The sequence below is a fragment of the Danio rerio genome, chromosome 1, assembly GCF_052040795.2.
Source record: "Danio rerio strain M-AB ecotype USA chromosome 1, GRCz13ab, whole genome shotgun sequence".
Taxonomy (NCBI): domain Eukaryota; kingdom Metazoa; phylum Chordata; class Actinopteri; order Cypriniformes; family Danionidae; genus Danio; species Danio rerio.
This window is the reverse complement of record NC_141021.1, coordinates 23,399,322-23,422,312: the sequence shown is the minus strand read 5'-3', so window position 1 is coordinate 23,422,312 and position 22,991 is coordinate 23,399,322. Positions and strand designations below refer to the sequence as shown.

General features: G+C 35.6%; 1 protein-coding gene across 1 annotated transcript in view; it reads right to left on the bottom strand.

Moving 5' to 3' along the window:
• dnah6 (dynein, axonemal, heavy chain 6) overlaps positions 1 to 22,991 on the bottom strand; it is a 203,204-nt gene that overhangs the window by 139,734 nt on the left and 40,479 nt on the right. Inside the window, exons 32-39 of the mRNA XM_087237125.1 lie at positions 21,300 to 21,437; positions 21,033 to 21,200; positions 18,618 to 18,766; positions 11,645 to 11,752; positions 8,407 to 8,962; positions 5,752 to 5,874; positions 5,374 to 5,556; positions 3,437 to 3,580 (exon numbers count right to left, since the gene is read on the bottom strand). Of these exons, the coding sequence (XP_087093251.1) occupies positions 3,437 to 3,580; positions 5,374 to 5,556; positions 5,752 to 5,874; positions 8,407 to 8,962; positions 11,645 to 11,752; positions 18,618 to 18,766; positions 21,033 to 21,200; positions 21,300 to 21,437 (1,569 nt within the window). The remainder of the gene's footprint in view (positions 1 to 3,436; positions 3,581 to 5,373; positions 5,557 to 5,751; positions 5,875 to 8,406; positions 8,963 to 11,644; positions 11,753 to 18,617; positions 18,767 to 21,032; positions 21,201 to 21,299; positions 21,438 to 22,991) is intronic.

Genomic DNA, 22,991 nt, shown 5'->3' with positions numbered 1-22,991 from the left:
ATTTGGGACAAGAATCGTTTAATATAATAATAAAGGATTCGATTTAGGGAACACAGGGCAGCTTCGAAATATTAATAAATTGTCTTTTTAAATGGTTAGCTCACCCAAAAATGAGAATTATGCTATTAATAACTCCCTATCAAGTCATTCCAATCACCCGAGACCATTGTTCATCTTCAAAATTGAGATATGGATGAGAGCTTTCTGACCCTACATAGGCATGGTTTTAAGATGTTGTAATAAAACCAACCATGTTGTAAAGGAACCAAAAACAGTCAAAACATTCTATGTGACTTCCGTGGTTCAAATGTAATCATCCAAAGCTCTTCCTCGTCAGGTTGTCAGGGTGCACGTTTACTACAGGCAATGTGATGTATTGCAGTTGGAGTCACCAGCACAAGACGCAAGTGTAATTTTAGTGAATATGTCTGATGCACACAGAAAAAAAAAAAATTGGCAATCATAGCTGGGGTGGGGGGGGGGGGGGGGGGGGGGTTTGGTAACCAAAGGTACTCCTGGAGCTTCGTGACATTACAGTTAATCCACTGAAGTCACATTAAAAGTTTTTGACAATGTTTTTTAGTTCCCTTTTTAAGCTTTAAAGGGGACCTACTGTATCATGCTTCTTTTTACAAGATGTAAAATAAATCCCTAATGTCCCTAGACTTTGTTCAGCTCAAATTACCACACAAATCATTTTTTTATAATTCGTTGAAACTGCCCCTTTTTAGGCTTTGATCCAAATCGGGGCATTGTGGTGACTGTCACTTTAAATTCAAATGAGATTTTGCTCTTTTCAAAAGTGGGTGTTGCTTAACCCACCTGCGTGTCAGCATAGCGGCAGCTTCAAAAGCAGGATTAACATCATCTCTGTGAAAAACTTTCTCAGAAGAAGGCAATCTTTAGAGAATACAGTGTTCATTTGTGCATCCTAAAACTCTTTTTAAAACATTTTTATAATCCTCTGTCTGGTCATATATAATCGACTGATAATTCACTGACTATCTTCAGGTGAAAACTCTAATGGCGTGTGGCTGCTTCTTACTCAGGGCTATTTATGCTAATGAGGGAGAGATTGTCACTGATTGGCGGGACTTTTCACTCACTGATGACATGTACCAAGGGAAAATGTCAATCAAAGTGTTTCTGCAGACTATTTTTTATGAAGCGTGATAATAAAAATTAATACATTTTTATCATTATGCTGAATTCACAACAGACGCGAAAGAAGCATCAAGTGCGTTTGACACGCCTATCGCATGTTTTGCACGAATAACTCTACTTCGAAAATCTGAACTTTAGTGAACATTAGCGCCGTGTTAACCAATCAGGAGCTTGCTCTTGTGGGGGCGTGATTATGACATAGCGCCTGTTGTTGGTGTCCAAGGGAGGAAACCCTCCTACCGACACAGACAACAGTTCATCAAACTGGGCTCAGCTCAGTCAGTAGCACCGCTGAAAGCTTCCATCATCCAGGTTAAGTTTCTGAAGGGGTTTATGAGCTCACACAGCTAGGTGCACCTCTGAAAGGATCTAGTGGACTCAGACACGGCTCCAAATAAATCTTCACTGTTTTTCAGCCTTCATAAAGCACATAAACAGTTTTTCTCTATATAAAAATCCATGTTAGTCATTTAGCAAGGAAGCTGAAGTCACCGGGCAGACTAAAGCCCTGCCTATATCATGCGGATCTGCGTCTGTTGTGAAGTGAATTTGATGCACGAATAAAGCGAGAAAACTTAAAATGTTCATGCGTCTATGCACAAATAGCACAATTTATCTGCGCTTGGCGTGTCTGGTGTGAACATTAGAGGTTGGCTATATTTTCACACTATTAAACCCTTTATAAAAGTGACTTTTGCATAATAGGTCCCCTTTAAATGTCTTACATCCCTTACTGTCTGTAGAGGGTTAAAGAGCCCTTGGATTTCATCTAAAATATCTTAATTTGTGTTCTGAAGATGATCGAAGGTTTCAGGGGATTGGAATGACACGAGAGTGTGCAATTCATAACAGAATTTTCATTTTTGGGTGAACTAATCTTTTAAATTGTTATACTTTGCAAGTTGCCTCCGTCCTTAAAACCACTTGGTTTTATCCATTTTCCACTAATATGTTTTTTTAATAATTCTAAATATACTAAAATCAGTATCTCCAGGATTTTAGCCTTTTGATATCATAAAAAGAAAGCTTTACAAGATGTCTTTTTTATTTCAAAGCAGAAAACAAGAATAATATAATGCCATTCATTCATTCATTCATTTTCCTTCGGCTTAGTCCCTTTGTTCATCAGGGGTCACCACAGTGGAATGAAACGCCAACTTATCCAGCATATGTTTCACACAGCGAATGCCCTTCCACCTGCAACCCAGTACTGGGAAAAATTTAACACTCTCACAATTGCACTCATACACTATAATGAATTTTTTCAATTAAATTTGGCTTGTGTCCATCTATGAATATTAATCATAAGGGTATTTTTGCTCCTTTATATGCCACAGTGTTACTGTAGACGACAAACGGTTACAAAGGATAGCAAGGTCATTCTATAATATTCTGCTTTCTAAATTTGGCTTGTCTATCTAATAATCATTAGAGTTGTTTTTGTTTGTTTGATTGTTTGTTCAAATAAATTATAATAACACTAGAAGTATAATGCAGCAAATTATCTGAATATTGAAAAGAATGAAAATAAATCATTCTTTGCGAGTCCTCGTTATAAGGGCAGGTTCGAGGACCCTTGTTCATCTTAAATTCATCACTTCCCTTTCTTCTCCACTCCCCCACACCTCCCTCCTTCTCGAACGCTTCAGTCTCGCTCTGTGGAATACTAATAGTGACATTCTCCATCGCATTCCGACCTTCTCAAGTACATATCACACCTTCCCTTATACCCTTATACAAATGTCTGGGACATATTGTTTTCCTTCGATCCAATTCTCATTAAATATTCCTGAGGTCACATTTATGAACGTAACAGACACATGAGAAGACATAGCGATAAAGAGAATTGACCCAGTCAGGTGCTATATATAATTTACAATGACCTCTGTGTCAGGTTAATGTGCTCCTTTCAGGGTCAGAGCCCAGAGGTGGTTTGCAGTCTATTCAATGTTCCACATCAGTTATTTAACAGAAATACCTACCATAAGGCACTTGAGAAAACATTACAATGACACAAGATTAGGAAAAAATAATAACCTCCTTTTGGATTATGTAAAATGATAAAAACATACTGACTGAAGTTTTTTGCAGAAACAAACATCTTCCTGCATATCTTTCAGCACATAATGGTATGTTTTTCAGAAGCTATTATAAAACTGATATGATTGTTATAAATTTAGGCAATAAAACAGAGTCCCCTTTATGTTTATTGACTAACTTTACAGTTTAATCAAAATGCTCTGATGGGTTTCAGTGTGTATATGAAATGTACCTTTGCATCAGTATTGTCCTCAAACTGCTGCCTGACGAAGGTGTCAAAAGTATCCCAGTGGCTTTCAATTAAATTTCCCCCAACTGCCCAGAGGTAGCAGAACACAAACGTCTGACACAACACATTGTTCAACTTACTGGATTCCTGCAAAAACACACACAAAACAACCACACACAAGATTTAAAAATCTGGATACCACCATTTTTCAATTTCTAGCAACCTTGATGATTTTGGTTGTCTTAGCTAACGCTGAAGCACTACTGCATATTAAAATAATTATTATCAGAATTTTATCAACTTGCTAGTTCAGAGTTGATTCATGACTCTTAAAGGAACACTGTTTTTAAATTTGCAGGTCACCTAGAGTTAAAAAGTGGAGTTTTACCATTTACCCATTCAGCTGATCTTCAGGTCAGGTGGGAGCACTTCAAGCTTAGCTTAGCATAAATCAATGAATCGGATTAGCATTAGCATTCACTCAAAACTTTAATTAAAAAAAAAGTTTTTATAATTTTCCTATTTAAAGCTATAAGCTGTCTGTTGTTACATTGTGTGCTAAGATGAAAAGTTGCTATTTATTAGGTTGATATGGCTAGATGTACTAATCAACTTTGCTGCCATACCACAACATGTGGGATTTTACACAGCGTTGTTTCCTAGCTGGGGACTATTTTCAGGAGATAGCTATCATAGGATCATTATAACAAATCATAGAAAATTATCAAAACTAGTCTTTTTCAGTGAGATGCAAATGAATTCTAATCTGAATCAATGATTTATGCTAAGATAATCTCAAAGTGCTCCCGCCGAACCTGAAGATCAGCTGAAGGGATTCTAAAATGGTAAAACTCAACTGTTTAACTCAAGGAAACTTGTAAAATGAGCCTACTTTCAAAACAAGTGAAGTGTTTCTGTAAGCTCTTAGTTCTCTGAATACTAAAAACGCTGAAAAAACGCTGAATGCTGAAAGCTGAAAATGTAAATCTGAATAAAAAGGAAAAGAAAAAAATGTTCTTTGGAAATTCTTATTATAAGGACAGTTTCAAGGACTTAAGTTCAACTTAAATTCATTACTGTCCTTTCTTTGTACATGATAATCTGTAGCCTAGATCTGTTATTCTTAACCAAGGCTGAATTTAGTTATTTAGTTAAGGTTGCATACTAAAATATACAGTATGTTGTGCAGCATTATTATAACCCACATTTTTTATTTTTGAATACATTATTATTTTTTTAGCAGCCATTGACCATACACCAATGCTTAGTGTTACACAATTCTTTAGAAATCATGGTAATGTAATAATTAGGTGCTTACTGTAGGATATGCTTTGAATTATCATTACTGTTAATGACTGTAGCACTGCTTGCATTTCTTATTTTTTATTGTTATTTTTCTGCTTGTTTGCTTCTTTGTTTTAAGAAAGTGTTTTAAATAAATGTTTTTCAAATTTTGTAAATAAATAAATATCTTCTTTTTTCTTTTGTTTAACATAATGCATCCTAGTTAAATATATATATATATATATATATATATATATATATATATATATATATATATATATATATATATATATATATTATGTTTTTGTATTTATTGTTGTTGTTTGTGTAATTTCTTTAATGTAGTTCTGCACACACAAACAATATATATAAACAATAAACAATATATATATATTTTTTTTTCTTTTTTTTTTTTTTTTGCTGCTTATTTAAAATGAGCTGAAACAACACAATTTTCAAGATTTTTTTGGAACAACTTAATTGTTTTTTTTGTTCATTCCACTATTTGTTTAACTTTTGTTGGGAAAACAGCATTTTTAATTGTGGTTTTCTTGTATTTGCATTTGAATCGCATTATCAAATAAATGACCTGTAGCGTTTGCTTTGTCTGATTAATTTTAAAATGTATTTTGTACATTTGTAATTTTGTATAATACCATTTTGAGGCTAGGGGCACCATCGCTGAACAGTAACGCTTCCAAAAGGCAGCAGAGGGTTGTGACTTTACTGATGTCCACCTGAGCAACAGCCTGCACACAGTGCTTTGATGCAAACTGCAGACCTTTCTCCACATACTGTTCAAACAGCTCCATCAGATATCCGCGAACAGGATCGGAAATCTAAAAAACACACACATTTTCCAGACACATATAGCTCTAAAACCTTCAAACACACAGTAATGGCATATTGATAATGTTCCTCTTTAATGTTTTCCCCATAAAACCATTAACTAGGATTCTTTCTAATGCGTCACTGACTGCAAAGCTATGTGACCACTGTGCTTTGCGAGTCCCGTGAGAGTTTTAGAGCTTTACCTTCTCTGCGAATCCTGTTAACCACGTCTGAACGTACGGCATCCACTTAAGCTCCTCTGGGTCAATGTACACCATCCCACAACGACTTACTGTTGCAGGAGACGCCACCGCAAGATCTTGAACCTGATTGAGAAGAGCAGGGCATGTAAACATGCGTGACTACTTTCTGATTAACAACAGGATGTGTGTGCAGGATTTTAAGTGCTCCTGTTGTAAACTCCTATTGCATTGGATGTTTTAGAATTCTTACATAGGTTTACATTAATTCAAGGTTACTTAACACTGGCATTTTCTCAGTAGATGTCACTGTTCATTCAAGAAACCAAAAATCTGATTTGAGCAGAACTTTTTAAAAGTTAAATTTATTGGTGTTCATCATTAACTGCTCATTAACGCAAATTTCTTATCAGCCAATCAAATGGCAGCAACTCAATGCATTTAGGCATGTAGACATAGTCAAGATCATGCAGTTAAAACTGAGCATCAGAATGGGGAAGAACAGTGATTTAAGTGACTTTTAATGTGGCATGTTGTTGGTACCAGATGGGTATTTCAACTGCTGACCTACTGGGATTTTCACAAACAGCCATCACAAATATGCAGCAAGCAGCAGTTCTGTGGGTGCAAATGCCCTGTTGATGCCAGAGGTCAGAGGAGAATGGCAAGACTGGTTCGAGCTGATAGAAAGGCAACAGTAACTCAAATAACCATGCAGAAGACCATCTCTAAACGCACAACATATTAAACCTTGAAGCAGATAGGCTACAGCAGCATAAGACCACACCGGGTGCCACTTAGCTGTCAGCCAAGAACATGAAACTGAGGCTAAAATTCGCACAGGCTCACCAAAATTGGGCAAAAGAAGATTGGAAAACGCTGCCTGGTCTAATGAGTTTCAATTTCTGCTAAGTCATTTGGTTGGTAGGGACAAAATTTGGCATCAACAACATGAATGTATGCATCCATCCTGCCTTGTATCAACGGTTCAGGCTGCTACTGGTGGTGTAATGGTGTAAGGGATATTTTCTTGGCACACTTTGGGCACATTAGTACCAACTGAGCATTGTGTCAATGCCACAGCCTACCTGAGTATTGTTGCTGACCATGTCCATCACTTTATGACCACAGTGTACACATCTTCTGAAGGCTACTTCCAGCAGGATAACATGCCATGTCATAATGTCATGAAATCATCTCAGACCGGTTTCTTGAACATGACTATGAGTTCACTGTACTCAAATGGCCTCCCCAGTCACCAAATCTCAATTTGGGATGTGGTGGAATGAGAGATTTGCACCATGGATGTGCAGCTGACAAATCTGCAGCAACTGTGTAATGATATCATGTCAATATGGATCTTCCAGTACCTTGTTGAATCTATGCCACCAAGGATTAAGGCAGTTCTGAAGGCAAAAGGGGGTCCAACCAGGTACTAGTAAGGTGTACATAGGAAAGCGGCTGGTGAGCTTTGGGGAAACTATGCATCACGATTCTGTCTCTTACGATTTTGACAAGATATTGGAAAGACTCTAGGGGTGAGAAAAAAAAAATCAATAGTTCTCTAACAATTCTGAATCGATTCGCAAATGTTTAGTACCAATTATCTATTCAAACTACAGTTGAAGTCAGAATTATTAGCCCCCCTAAATTATTAGACCGCTTGTTTATTTATTCCCCAATTTCTGTTTAACGGAAGAATAGTTTTTCAACACATTTCTGAACATAATATTTTTAATAACTCATTTCTAATGACTGATTTATTTTATCTTTTCCATGATGACAGTAAATAATATTTGACTAGATATTTTTCAAGACACTTCTATACAGCTTAAAGTGACATTTAAAGGCTTAACTAGGTTAATTAGGTTAACTAGCAAGGTTAGGGTAATAAGGCAAGTTGTATAACGATGGTTTGCTCTGTAGACTATCGACAAAAAAATATAGCTTAAAGGGGCTAATAATTTTGTCCTTAAAATGGTGTTTAAAAAATTAAAAACTGCTTTTATTTTAGCCAGAATAAAACAAATTAGACTTTCTCAGAAGAAAAAATATTATCAGACATACTTTAAAAATGTCTTTTCTCGTTAAACATCATTTGGAAAATATTTAAAAAGAAGAAAAAAAATTGAAGGGGCTAATAATTCTGACTTCAACTGTAGATAATAACGGTGCGGGCCAAAACGGGTGTGAGATAGAAACATAATTATAATAAGCGTTAACAGGTGCATGTACATATGCTACCAAATTGGTTTGATTTGGACAAAGATAGACAATCTCAAGAATTTTAAATACATGGCGTAGTGCTGCACCTCTCATACAGTGTGTGGCCTTCTGCAGGATGCAAATTTTTGACATGCTACAAAGTGAAACCTAGAGGTCTTACAGAACTGCCGCAGTGCAGCCATGATAATTGCATGTTATTCTAACCACATTTTAAAATAAAATTAAAAATAAGACTGTAATGACTGACAATTTATTCTAGGCATTCATACTAGATTTTGATGGAGGGCAATCTCCATTTATCATACACTTTCATTTCAGAAACACAGCAGACATTTTGCATTAAAAAAGAAGATAAATTACAAAATTACATAAAAATATCATAATAGGGCTTCATACAAACAAGGAGTGCATGTACACATTTGAGAATTTTACCTCAAACATCATGTGAATGGAAGGTGTGAGCTTAATCCTTTCACTGTTGGCCAAGCAGAGCATCTTGTTATCATCCAGCACTGTGTTCATATTCTCAATCCACAGCGCATCCACAGGACCATCGCTGATCACCCATTTGTGGTCATCACTGAAGTCTTGAACTGCGGCCCGAACACAAAGTGCCATCAGACCGTCCCGCCACTCCAGCGTCAGTGGATTCACCTCACCGTAGAGCTCACCCATGCTCACTGACTTTGGGTTGAGCACATAGGTTTTAACAGGGCGAAAGAAGGGATTTTGGTGCCCGGCATGATGAAGGGTATCCAAGGTGTCTGCCAGCACGCGGTAGACAGTGGTCTTGCCGCTGCCAGTGGGTCCCACAAGCATAACGCCATGGCGAACAAGCATGGTTTCATAGAGCTGGATAACCTTGCTAATGATGCTGGGAAGGGGCTGGAGAGAGCGCTGGCACAGGGATGAGTGTATGGTGGACTGCAGGACACCGTAATCATGCTCTGGAATGGTGACGCCAGGGAAGAGATCTGACAAGATGCCACTAAAGGAAAAAGTGGGATTTAAGCACATTCAGGCACACAGGGTTCAATCTAAAGAAATGTTTGAACATTTAAGCCACACTACATTTTATTGTAATAGGTCAGAAAAATATAAAATGATCTAAAGTAAAAAAAATATATACTGTTTTTAAACAATTAATTGTACAATTTTTATTTAACTTCTACACGCAACAGAGGGGGAAAAAGCTATTTATTCTACATAATGGTGGCTCCCCCTGATGGTGAGTGTCATGCTAAGGTTATATTGCCATGTAAAATAACTGAACACTTTACACTGTTAAACTTTTGAACACGTTTATTTAGACATCTAAACAGGAGCATACTGTACATTCTGAGGACTAGAGCTGCTCGATTATGGGAAAAATCATAATCACAATTATTTTGGTCATAATTGTAATCATTGTAATATTGTAATATTCAAAATTATATATATTTGATGAAATCAAAATTATTCGCCCTCCTGTGATTTTTTTTTTTATAAATATTTCACAAATTACATACTTTTTTCTTCTGGGGAAAGTCTTATTTGTTTTATTTTGTCTAGAGTAAAGCAGGTTTGAATATTTTTAAAATGATTTTAAGATCAATATTATTAGCCCTATTAAGCAATATATTTTCTATAATGTCTGGAGAAGAGCTTTAAGCTGAATGCTTGTATCTTAAAAAATATGTAGTAAAATTGTATGTGCTGTCATCATAGCAAAGATAAAAGAAATCAGTTATTAGAAATGTTTTATTAAATCTATAATGTTTAGAAATTTGTTAAAAGAAAATCTCTGTTAAACAGAAATTGGGGGGAAAAGGGCCGCTAATAATTCAGGAGGGCTAATAATTCTGACTTCAACTGTAAATATACAGTTATTTTCCTCCCTGTAAATAAGGAAAGGGAAATAAATACAATAGAATACAAATATGAAACAAACTTTAAGCGTCTTCACTGTAAGAAAAAAAAAACTTTAATTACAGCTACAAAAGTCCTTTAGTCGAGAGCAGTGAGTGATTTTTTTGAGTCCTTTTGTTGTTTGATTAATGATAAAAAAAAAGCCGGCAGCAGGAATATTGTGCACTGTCACTTTAAGAGCAGTATGTCTATTGATTCTTAACTTGTTTGTTTATTACATAAATGAGAGTTAATGTGAAAAATCACTAAACACCGCATTTTGACACAAATTAGCATTTACCATTAAAGCGCTCACATTAAGATGTGTGTGCTCTGCTCGTCTCTGAGGCTGAGTGCATTCACACAACAGCTTGAGACCGCTTTCGCGTTTTATAAAAGCATGTATGATTCGGATGTACATCAATGAACATTACATTACAGGACATGCTTTTAGTAATTTTCACGTGAAATTGAGCTATGCAAAACAACAAATGTGAACAACTGGAAAGGGGTGGTATATAATGGGGTGGTACAATAATCATTTCATGTCGATTATTGTTTTTTCATAATTGTTAGAAGCCATATTTGAAATCTAAACTGTATTTTAATTAATTGCACAGCTCTACTGAAGACTCTTAGTGTTTTTACAAATTTATGCATGAGTAAATTTTTTCATGATTTTAAGTTGGCATGTACTTGCAAAGTTTCTTATAGTCATTTAAATGTCTGTTGAAGGAGCAGTATCAGCGGATATTAAGCAGACACTCTACTAATACTCAAATGAGAAGTAATTGGCATGTAGTTGCAATGCAATTTTTAGTCAACAAAATGTGCAATAGGGACCATCAAAATAAAGTGTTACCAGAAATTGAAATAAATTAAATTAAATTCAAGCAAAATATTGCAAAAAATTAAAAAAATTAAAAAATACAACCAACAAAATTTCAATGAAACTTTTTTTTTGCTTCTCTTGATTCTTCCTCTTTTTTTACATTTGTATTTAATATTTCTCTCTGACATATATACTGTAAAAAGTTAAAACTTAAACAAATTACTTCCACTTGTTACAATTAAATGAATTACGTTTGACAAACTATAATTTATGACAGTTTTAGTAATAGATTAATTTAGTTCTTTTAGGTGTAACATGTTTTATTAATTTAAGTAAACAAGAATGGAACCGAACAATACATTACAAATCATTCAATATAATCATTTTAATATAATAATAATAGTAAAAATACTTTTATTACAATATAAATAATTTCCTTCATTTTAATATAGTCATAATAATACTTTTATGTTTTGTGGCAAGCGCAAGTATTGCTCACTATAGATAGTGAACAATACTTATACTTGACATAAATAATTTACTAAAACTTGTTACACAATTTATTACTGAAAACTGTTATAAATTAAGTTTGTCAAACTTAATTTATTTAACTGTAACAAGTGAAAGTAATTTCTTTAAGTTTTTACTTTTTACAGTGTAAATTTGGGTTTACTAATTTTGGACCGTTTTCGTAAGTTATTTTGTTAGATAAGCTCCATATTTGGCTTCAGTTCTGACTAATCTAATGCATATGCACAAATATAATATTGTATAGCTTCCTATTAAAAATATGAATTCAAAAGATAGATTTGCAAGGGGTGAACTTACAGTATATATGCTGAGCCCTCTACATACAACACAGACATTATCGATGTATCAACGTTCACTGACATTTTTGTATAATAGTTGGAATAGTATAATTGTGTGATTTTAAAAACAGTGAGAGATCACCTGAAAAGCGCAGCATCATCTTTGAGGAACTTGGGCAGGTTTGAGTCTCGCAGAGCTCTGATCAACACAACATCCTCACTCAGGTTCGGATTTTCTCTTTTTAATGACCTGAACATCACACACATAAAATGCACAATACATTAAAACATATTCAGAAAATGCATACATGAACACCAAAACTAAGTGAAGTTTATATATAAACTAATTTCAAGAGGATCACTTGCTTATGATTGCTTGTGGGCCTTTTTTCCCTCATTATTCAATTTATGATTCACCAATCAGACGATTCCTAAGCCACTATAAATACCCTAAGTTCCATATAACAGCCTTATTTATTTTGAAGAATCCCCCCTTCCACCCCTTTTCCTCCTCCTTTCCTAGATGGGTGGCACGGTGGCCCAGTGGTTAGGACTGTTGCCTTACAGCAAGAACGTCACTGGTTCTAGTCCTTACCAAGCCAGCTGATGTTTCTGTGCAGAGTTTACACGTTCTACCCATGCTCATATGGGTTTCCCCCAGATTACCCACCATCCAAAACCATGCAACTTAAGTTAATACACTAATCTAAATCGGCACCATAGACGTGCTCCTAGGTATATCTTAACAGCAATCACCATCTGTTCATTAGCTGTAGGGGAGTTCTCGAGAGCTACTCGAGCTCAAACTCCCCTTTCACCTAGCAAACGGGAGGGAGCCCCAGGCTTGAGGATCTTATAAGCTCAGGGCTCTCTTCCGGGACAGCATGCCAAACAAGCTTTATAATCAATCATCAGCTTAGTGTGAACTCTTGAAATAAAAATTAAAAATCAAACAAAAAGTGCTCAGGAGTGGCTTAAATTGTCATGATCACCAGCGATCCAGCCTGTGCAGATTGCCGGTAAACACAATGAGATTCATAAAACTTCAAATTCGCCATTAAATGCACTCAAAAAAAAATAATTATTTTTTTTACTTGTTCAAACTACTTAATTAAAATGAGCTGAAACAACTATTCTTCAGATATTATTGGGACAACTTAATTTTTTTATGTTCAATCCACAAAAATTTGTTAAAAGTGTTAAGTTAACTTAATCAATTTGTGTTGGGACAACAAGAATGAATTGTGTGTAACCCTACATTTTTTACAGTTTAGACTACAACTGTCAGGGTTCTGCCACTTTGGTCTTGTAAATTCTTGTTTTGGTGGCAGAGCTCTGATACTACTCAGGTCTGGTCCTGTTTCTGTCTCTGTGTGCGCGCGCGCCGTCGTGGGTGTACGCAGAGTGTGCGCGCTTCTGCTTGACGCGGCCGCGCGCGCGCTCTGCGTCCCTCAGACGCGTGCGCTCTTGTACTCGTGTTTGTGTTTTCGTTTGTCAGCAGCGTGGTGTTTCATTCCCAGCGTCTCAGTCTTGTTGGTTTCGGTTTTGGTCGGCGCTGGGATGAAGCATGCACGCTGCGTGTGTGAGCGCAAGGTGAGTGCTTTCATTCATCGTGTGCTCGTGTCTTGCGTCTTTTGTCAAAGCACGTGGCTCGGTGTTTACATTGTGGTCACGTGCTTTTGTCGTGTGCTTCAGTGTTGTGTTATGTGAGCGCATGGCTTGTATTGTCTCTCTGTGTCATGCGCTCTCCCGTCTATTGTCTAGTCCCACCCTCCTTGTCAACCCATTATTAGTTAATTGTGTTCACCTGTGTGTCAATTTACTTTTTTGCTTTATAATCCCCCTCATGTTTTCAGTCCTTTGCCAGTTCGTTGTCTACACTCCCCGTGTTCCTGATCCAGTCTTGCCTTGTTCTTGTTGAGCCAAGTTTGTGTGTTTTGTTAATGTTTTCCCCCTCGGGGTAGTTTTGTTTTGCTTTTTATTTTTATTTCATTATTAATAAATACCCATTGTTTCTTTGCACTTGAGTCCTCGCTCCTTTTCCCCACCACAACCGTGACAACAACATCCAGTCATGCACCACTCACACACAGTACAAGCACACACATTGTTGCTGAGTCTTGTTTTACTGTTTGTGAACATTACAACAAGTTTTCCTTGCCTTGCCGTCTGTGTTTTTAAACCTTGCTTTGTTTTGTTTGTTTTACCCTGTCTGTTTCCTGTCTTTTTGACCATCCACCTGTTATATGACCACGACTCTGGAATTGCCTGTATACATCTGTTTGCTCCTGTGTTGACTGTTGCTTGCCTGACTACTCTTAATAAACCTGCGCTTGGATCTGCACTCCCTTGTCCAGCGTCCAGTTCACGTTACATAAATAACGTGTTGATGGTCTTTGGGTTAGAGATTCATCAAAATAAACAGCAACAATCAGTCCAAGGTACTCGAAAAATGTGGAAAAAATATTAAAAAGCATAGCATAGTTAAAGCAATGTGAATAAAATTAATGATTAATTCATGGTTAAAGTCATGATTAACCATGTGAATAACGGCTTATAATATTTTTTCCACATTTTTTGATTAAATTGGACAAATTTTTTGCTGTTCAAAGAAAAATTAACTCTCACTATTTTACGATACATACACAGAGGCAATCACAAAACAGATCTTGTTATCGTTCACAAACCAAAACCAATTTTACTGCACATTTTCTGAAGAAAATAGGAGTGATGTTCTGTGAGTGCACTATGTGAGTGCTTTTAGTGCGATGCTATGTGGTTGCTAGGGTGGAAAATATGAGATAAGTGGTGCTTTCCTGCCACAATATTAGAAGATTGTAGGTGGTTTTGCTATGGTGGTTACTAGGGCTTTTTTGGATGGTTGCTATGTGGCTGCTTCCTGGTTTACGGGATTTTTCACACCTTTAATGTCCACCAGGCAAAAATTCATAGACCTGACAACATCATATCTATCCTCAACAAGCTATGATTTGAGGTGCCATTCACGCTTTGCTAAGCAACACTAATTAGTATTGTGAGAATAGTAAAAACACATCCAAGCTATTAAACAGCCCGTATTAATTCAATATCTATAATTTACAATGAATACAGCACTCACGTTTATTCTCTATTTTAAACAACTTACTCTTCAGTAGCCTAAATCTCACTGATTTAAAGACAGACCTTTTAAAGTCTCACAGAAGCACGCAGTGACATTAAGAGACACTGAAGATAATTTAAAGTGCATATAAAACCTGAGTACTAATAAAATGTGCCAGTGACACAAGGCCAGCACACACACACACTTAACTCTTCACTTAAGCATGCAAGCAAGGTCCAGCTGTACAGCTACTGATCTGAGACCAGAGCTAATGAAGATTTTGCTGCTGGCCATGACAGTCGTGCCAAATGGGCCTAAATGATCTGCTTAGAGGTTTCTTACACAGCTGCATTTTATTGGCCTTTACCCCAAACTCATTCATATCTGGCTCATTCATGATGACAGGGAATGAGTCTGTGCACTTTCATTTTGAATTAAAGACTGACTTTTTTTATAAACTAATGACAATAAAACTGAAACAGTGGTTTATAAAAGCCAAAACAAACACTTTCAAAGACTGCTTGACTTGTTTACATTTATTTTTACAATACCATTTAAAGGTTTGCTGTGTGTTTTCATTCAAATTATTAAATTGATCAATGTACATAGCAAAAGATTTCCGTCAAATAATGTTGTTTTGAACTTAAACTAAAACCAATCAACTAAAAACCGCTGTGATACTTATTTAACCAATTTGCATGTAAATAATTCTTATTGTATTTAAATAAATAAAAAGCACTGATACTTAAAAACAATGAAGACAAAACACTAATGTTTACATATAAAACCATTAAAATAAAAAAAATATATAAAGGAAAAATAAGATCAAAGTCAAACTTATTAAAATCTACAAGTGTAAACAATGCAAAAGTATTAACATTTTATATTAAAAATCATTTTAATTTCAATTTTAAATAATTTATGTTGAGGTTTTCCAAAACAAAGCAGAAATGTTTAATGAAAATGATTAATGAAAGGAATATCTAAGGGAATAAAAGGTGACATCAAAAAAAAATTTCCCTTTTGTAAATGTGTTTGTGTTTAGTTAGATTCCTGCTGTGTCTGCCAGATCAGACAAGTTAAAAAGAAAACATGCAGCTAGATTTTATAAACTGTCTGGGTGTATTTGTGTGCCATAATTGACCTGTTAGAATGTCATACTAGTGTATATGTAATCAGCTACTTCTTCACCTGTGCCCGCCTCCAAGCAAACTATAGACTATGCCCTCCTCCCCATCTCTTTTTGAAAACAGATAGCAAAACATAAAGGTGCTTTTAATATCTCTGCATTAAACAATGAACCTGTGTGTTTGGATATAACTTTAGAGGCTTGCAAGTGTCCCTGCACAGAATTCCAGCTTTAAAAAAGGCAACAGTAAAATGAATTACTTTTATACAGCATATAAAAGGAATGTCCTAGAAAGAGTGGGCAAAAACTTGCTTATGTTTACAAAAACTGTTCAACCAAACTGCTTTATGATATTGGGCAATAAAGCTGGATGCACATCAAAACTGCATTAAAAAGATGTTCTTGCAATTTGTCTGAATGATGTAAATCATTTTTGTTTTGTTTGGTTACAGTTATCAAACACCAGCTTCAGTTCAGCTGTGTTTAAAGTCATATCATCATCCTTCATGTGCAGAGTAGTGTTTGAAAGTGCTTTACACACTAACCACTTAAGATACTACAGCTGAGCATTTGATAAATACACCAATGTCACTTTTCATATGTATAGATGTTTGGTTGAATACATTTTTCATTAATAACGGCAGCAAAATTATTATACATGATGACTATAAACACAGGAGACGGTCTAGTGCAATCTCACATTTTGTAATAATAATGTGGAAACAGCTTCAAATACTCCATTTCAGTCATGCAGACAAAAGTCAGCATGAACTTTGAGGCTTGGTTGAGCACTGTGGGAACTTCCACAGCTGGAAAGCTTTAGCTCCACAACAATGGATCGATAAGCTAAAACACAGGAGATATTCTGCCGGCTCAGAGAGGGTGGGAAATCAGCAGCTTTTAGCATTTAAAGAGATATGAAGTGAAACGGCTCACTGTGGACTGTGGTGTTCTTGATGCATTAAAAAAGTGTTTATTTACACTATTAAGAAATTTTATCCAACGTAAGTAATAGACTTTTACACTACGATGAAATGGGTGCATTTCGCAGGCATATTTTTCGTTTGACAAGACGAGTGCTCCGAATTGCGCCTAGGTGAAGTTGAGTTGGCGGGCCCTGACACAGTTGGAAGAGGTGGTCTGGAGCATGGTTTGGTTGGGCTTTGGCACGATACGCTTGTACAGTCGTTTGAGTGCAAAGCGCGGCTGAGCACAAAACTGAAGATGCGACGTCACTTTTAAGGGACAGTTTCAAATAGATTTATTAATCATTTTTGCTTTTCAGTGAATGTTAATTGGCATGGGTTATTACATTTTCAAGACACTCTGGAGTACTTTTTTTTATTTTAACAGATTTGTATGTGTTGAGCATCAATTAAGGCAACGTTAGCACCTGTCAGCTTTAATTGTGGGGTACACAGGATAATTTTGAGATTTTGAAATAAAAATAAACTTTAAAATAATTTAAAATTTAAATTTAAAATAAGTTTTGGGGCAGGATCAAAATCTGTGACAGTGCGAATCTGCTAGTGGAGTGATGACACAACAGTTTCTTATTATTATTCATAGCTAAGTTTTCTTATCCTATGACCTATGCTTCCTAATTATTCATGAGAGCATGTGCTTTCCAAATCAAGACAGACATGCCAAGCTGTGAGGCTCAGTGACTGGGTGAGACAGCGTCTGCACATGGCAAGCAGTATTTAGCAGTCTTTGAAGGGTCGTAATGTTATGTGTTTGCTTCCATGATTCACAGGGTTTGGTGCATGTGTTTCTCTGTGATGATGTTAGGGCCAATACAGCAAAGCTGTTGGTTTGCAGCAAGAATTGGGGAATGGCGGACTTTGTCTTTTATCACTTGAGTTTTTTACCTTTCAGACACATCACCTATACCCATGCTGCTGTGTTCATACGTTTAAAATCCTCCAGATTACTGGCAGGGTTAATGGTTGGAATAGATAGGTTAAGAGACCTGCTGTACTGCTATTCACTGTGTCTGCATTCAGACCCGAGGATTGAGGAGAAGAGAAGTCTTCCTCAGTTATAGTGTTTAAACATGATTATCTTTATAACAAATTCTGGCTATGTCTATACGTAATTAAGAATAACAAATGTAGCAGGGCATTAAATTACTGTTTATTTCTTTACATTTTAACTTTGTAAACTTTAAAATCATGGGTCTCCTCACGGTTTGTGTCTCATCTTGTAAGCCAACTGACATTTGTTCACTCCCCTCTTTTTCCCCTACTCTGCTGGCCATGCCCTCTCTTCCCTCTGCTCGCAGCTCTCCACACCCATTTTTATTCTTAGGTAGACTTAAACTGAAAGAGAAAGAAACCCCCTTTCATGACCCTTAATAGATGCAAATCCCTTGCTGAGCTTCATCTGCCACCTTTAGCAAACCTCCTAATACGTGGAGCAATATTTTATGTAAGTATAACATTCACATCATTGATGACGTAAGCATGCATGCTTGAGCTCCGAAGGTAAAACGCAATGTGAGTGCATGCCATTGGGGGAGAGGGGAGGGGTGACAATTGCACCCTGACACGTTTCAATGCAACCGTGCCTAGTGTGAGTACACCCTTAGACCCTGAAGAATCATATGAACCTGGCGTCCGATGTCACTTTTAACGCCCCATCAGCAAATATGAATGATTTCTGAAAGATTGTGTGGCATTGTAAACTACATTATTAACAATCTAAAAAAAGTAAATGTTTGCTTAAAACCTTAATATTAATACTTTGCAAATAAACAAATGCAAATAAATTGTTCTGACCACAAATATTTGAACAGAGGTGTATAAACAATGCAAATCAGCATATGAGACATAAGTGTGTAATGCAAAATGAGTTTGTGTTGTAGATCAAGTATGAATGACTCACCCTGCCATGACCAGCACGGATTTGACAGCTCTCATCCCGAAGTCATAGTGATCCTGCTGAGAGAGCTGCTCACTGCAGAGCTTGTACATTTGAGTCATCTTCCTCGCAAGAGTCTTACTGGACTCAAAGCCCTCAGAGTACAGGATCACCTAATGGGACACAGAGGTTTATTGGTAAGATATTGTAGAACTGCCTGCCCTGTCAGATAACATTTACTGATTTTGAGAAACTTTTAAGTAAGGCGCATGTAAGTCTTCTACAGTAACAGATTTCTTGAAAACTGTGGTTTTCAATGTTTGGTTTTGCAGGAGACACTCATTTGTTCTTTTTTTTTGCTGTGGACGAAATGTGGTAAACTGATTAAATGACAAATATTTATTATCAATATGACAAAATCATGATATAAGAATACTGTTTCTGCGTCAAAGCCTTCTCATTTGAACTTCTTCTCATTTGAATTGCTTATGAGCACAATTTGTTCACATTACACATTTATGCTAAGCTTTTAAAAATCACTTGGCTCACAATATCCAGGGCACCAACATTTCAAGAGCTCATAAAAACTAAGGGTAACTTCTGATCCAAGGTCCTCAAAAATTACAGCGAGCCTGCAACTATTGTTAAAATCACTTATTAATATCTATATTTGTATAACAGTGTTTGACAGATGCTTTTTGCTAAACTAATACAATAAAAACAAGACAAAATCTATATTGGCACAGAAGTGACCGATAAGACCTGTGTTATTTTTAATATGTTATAAAACACAAATCAAAACATATTGTTTGAAAGGCTATTTTATTTTTTTTCATTTTCATTTTCCAGTTTTTCTAAACAGGCTGTTGTCGCATCTTGGAACATCTGTTCGTTTTTAATACAGGTAATTCTGAGTGATATGACAGACCTACAAACATGTTTCAGTAAATATGTACCCAATGTATATACATATTTAATTCAATTTAAATATAATTATTTTTCACAAGAAATAAAGTGGTTATTAAAGTTAAATCAGATTTTTCTAACCATTATTTTGTATACATACATTTATATCATTCATTCATTTTCTTTTCGGCTTAGTCCAACACAGTTAAAGTCAGAATTTTTATTTTTTTTAATTTTTTTTTTTATTTCCCAAATGTCCCAAACAGTCCAAGGAAATTTTCACAGTATGTCTGATAATATTTTTTTCTTCTGGAGAAAGTCTTATTTGTTTAATTTCAGCTAGAATAAAAGCAGTGTTTAATTTTTATAAACCATTTTAGGGTTAAAAGTTAAGCCTTTAAATGTCACTTTGAAGAAGTGTCTTGAAAAATATCTAGTCAAATTATATGAGTTATTAAAACTATTTCGTTTAGAAATTAGCTGAAAAAAATCTTCTCTCCGTTAAAAAGATAAATAATTCAGGGGGGCTTATAATTCTGACTTCAACTACATATAAACATTCATTCCTTTTCTTTTCAGCCTAGTCCCATTATTAATCTGGGGTCACCACAACGGAATGAACCGCCAACTTATCCAGAATTTATTTTACGCACCGGATACCCTTCCAGCTGCAACCCATCACTGGGAAACATCCATACACACCTATTCACACACATACACTACTGTCAATTTTTGCATACCCAATTCACCTATACCACGTCTTAGGACTGTGGGGGAAACCGGACATATATATATATATATATATATATATATATATATATATATATATATATATATATCTCAAAGAAAAGTGGTAGTTTCCTGCAAGTTTAGGTTAATGTACCGATTTTTTTGCAGCGAAAGTCGTTATAGTTGGGTAAACTTAGAGCGCAGTGTATAGGAGAATACAACAAGTATTTTTTTTTACAATCCTATTTGCTGAAATCATAAAGGAAAAACTTAACAATAGTGTTTCAAGACTTTCAGAAAAAGGAAAAAAAATTGTGTAAGACTGATAATGGCAGCCAGAAGAGAGATCAATGTCAAATTTACGGTCCTGTCTATAGACACTGCATTATAGACGCCTATAATGTATAAATTTTTGTTTTATATAAATATCAAAAACTTAGATTTAAGATGCTGATGCCCATTAGACATGTAATAACGTAAAAAGGTCCATTCACAATACAGCAACGATCACAAGATTACAATGTCACTTTCAGAAATTTCCCAACCCAAAATGAGGAATATGCATGAAGTGCAGTTCACTGCCAAAAGAGGCAATGATCTACTGTAACCAAACCCATCAAATTTGTCTGTTGGCATTGTTCAGCATCGGTCAGTGCAGTGTGGAGTAGCCTTAACACACACATGACCAGAAAATAGCTTTTAATAAGAGCACACATGAGCCGCACTATCTCTGACCTCTCTGTCTCTCACCTAGTGTGTTTTATCATCATTTCTGCGATCAGATCTGCTGGTTTAATTACACACCTCAGCGATGAGTGCATAGTTGGGCACCATCATGGCGATAGGTCGGAAAAGAGCTTTCAGGTTGTCAGGGAGTTCAGTTCTGCCAGCGTAACCAGGGTTCATGGTGATGAAAGCTGCACATGTCATCACCAATTTTATCTCTCTCCCCTCAAACATGAATCGACTCAGCTGAAGAACACAAACACATTAAGAAAAATCAGGTGGAAATTATTTGGTGTGAGCAGCATATGGGGTTTAAACATGCACGTGTGTGTGGAAGTGCTTTACCTTGGCTGCCTTGGCATTTCTAATAGTGATAAGTTGTTGAGCAATGACTGACAGCACTTCGATGTTAATGCGATTGAACTCATCAAAGCAGCACCAGGCACCTGACTGAGCCAAACCGCTGAAGAATGTCCCCATCATCTAAACACACAATTACCATTTAAAACTTTAACCAAGCTGAATACTTAACACTCTAAATGACTTTCATACCAAGCACAATAACTATAAGTATCTATTGAAATATAAATATATTTGCATCCACACACACAATGCTTTTAATTCGGCATTACCACCCTGTAACCAGCAGATGTCCTCAGTGTGCTACTAGCGCATATGAATAGCGAATCTTTATTTAAAACTTACCTAAAGTTTAATCTTGCCAATTGAATATAGCAACCTCAGGCAGTGTAGTGTAATAAAAACAACATTCATTTATTTTGCCTACATTCTCAACTATTTTCCTTATATTTTTCAAAGAATGAAACATAAAGCTTAAACTAATATTGGATATTTGAGGTAAGTTAATTTTTATGCTTTCATTTGCTATCCTGGCTTGCATAACTTTCATGTATTTTTATAATTTTTTTCCCATGGTCTAAGCAATAATTGGTTATAATGGTCAAATACTGCTTTCTGGATCATTAGGTCATTATCTTTAAATAATATTTGAAAAGACGATGACCTGTATACAGTACTTCAACGAATTCTGACTGGCTGTCAGTGTTTTTCTATTTAATAGCGGGGCAATATCATTCTGAAAGTGATTCCAAGGATAGAGTCTCTCTACATCATTACTGTTATAGCTGTGGTTAGAAATCTGCTGTTGTTTTACATTCATACATTGTTTTTTAACTCCACCCTTATATTTTATTCTATTCTTCATAGTTATTGCGCTTGGTGTGGATGGGCCTTTAGAGGTTTAAATGAAAATAGAGTACTATATATTGTACAACAGGGCTGAGACAAACAAATACAGCTTGTAATTTAACTCTAACTCTGCCAAAAAAAGAATACAACCAATAATTTTACAGATAAATTACAGATAATGCATAAATTAAGAAGACATGTTCACATGAGCTATGTTTTTACATTCCACTGCATTCATTTGCATAGCTTTCCTATGCATATGTGGACTCAAGTAGAGTAGTTTTAGTAAGTTTTAGTAGTAGTTCGGCAAAAAAAAAAAAAAAAAAAACTGAAATGGCAATAATGTTTAGGTTATAAGGCTTTTTGTTCCACAATTCACTAACTATTACCGCAGTTTTACTGTAGCAACACTAACAGGCAGAAATGTGGGATATTCATATTAAATTTTATGTTATGCATAAAATGCTTAATAAAAAAGTAATGTGATTACTATATTTATCTAAATAATTCACATTAGTTGTGTTTTTTTTTTTTTTTTGTTATTCATAACAAATGTCATAAAGCATGAAGATAGGTTATTTTTTACTATGATGTGAGGTTGTTACAGTATATTTGTGCATAATGTTTACAATTGCGCAAATATAAGGCTGTTACTATTTTCACAGATGGTACTGTTTTTGCTATTTATATGCACTGATTAATACATTTACATCTGGATCCCATTCATGCTGCTCTCAAATGTTTATTTTAAGATACATGACTTGAACTATTCTTAATATAATGTGCTCAGTGCTGCCAAATCATGTTTCGGTGACCCCTCTGTAGTAC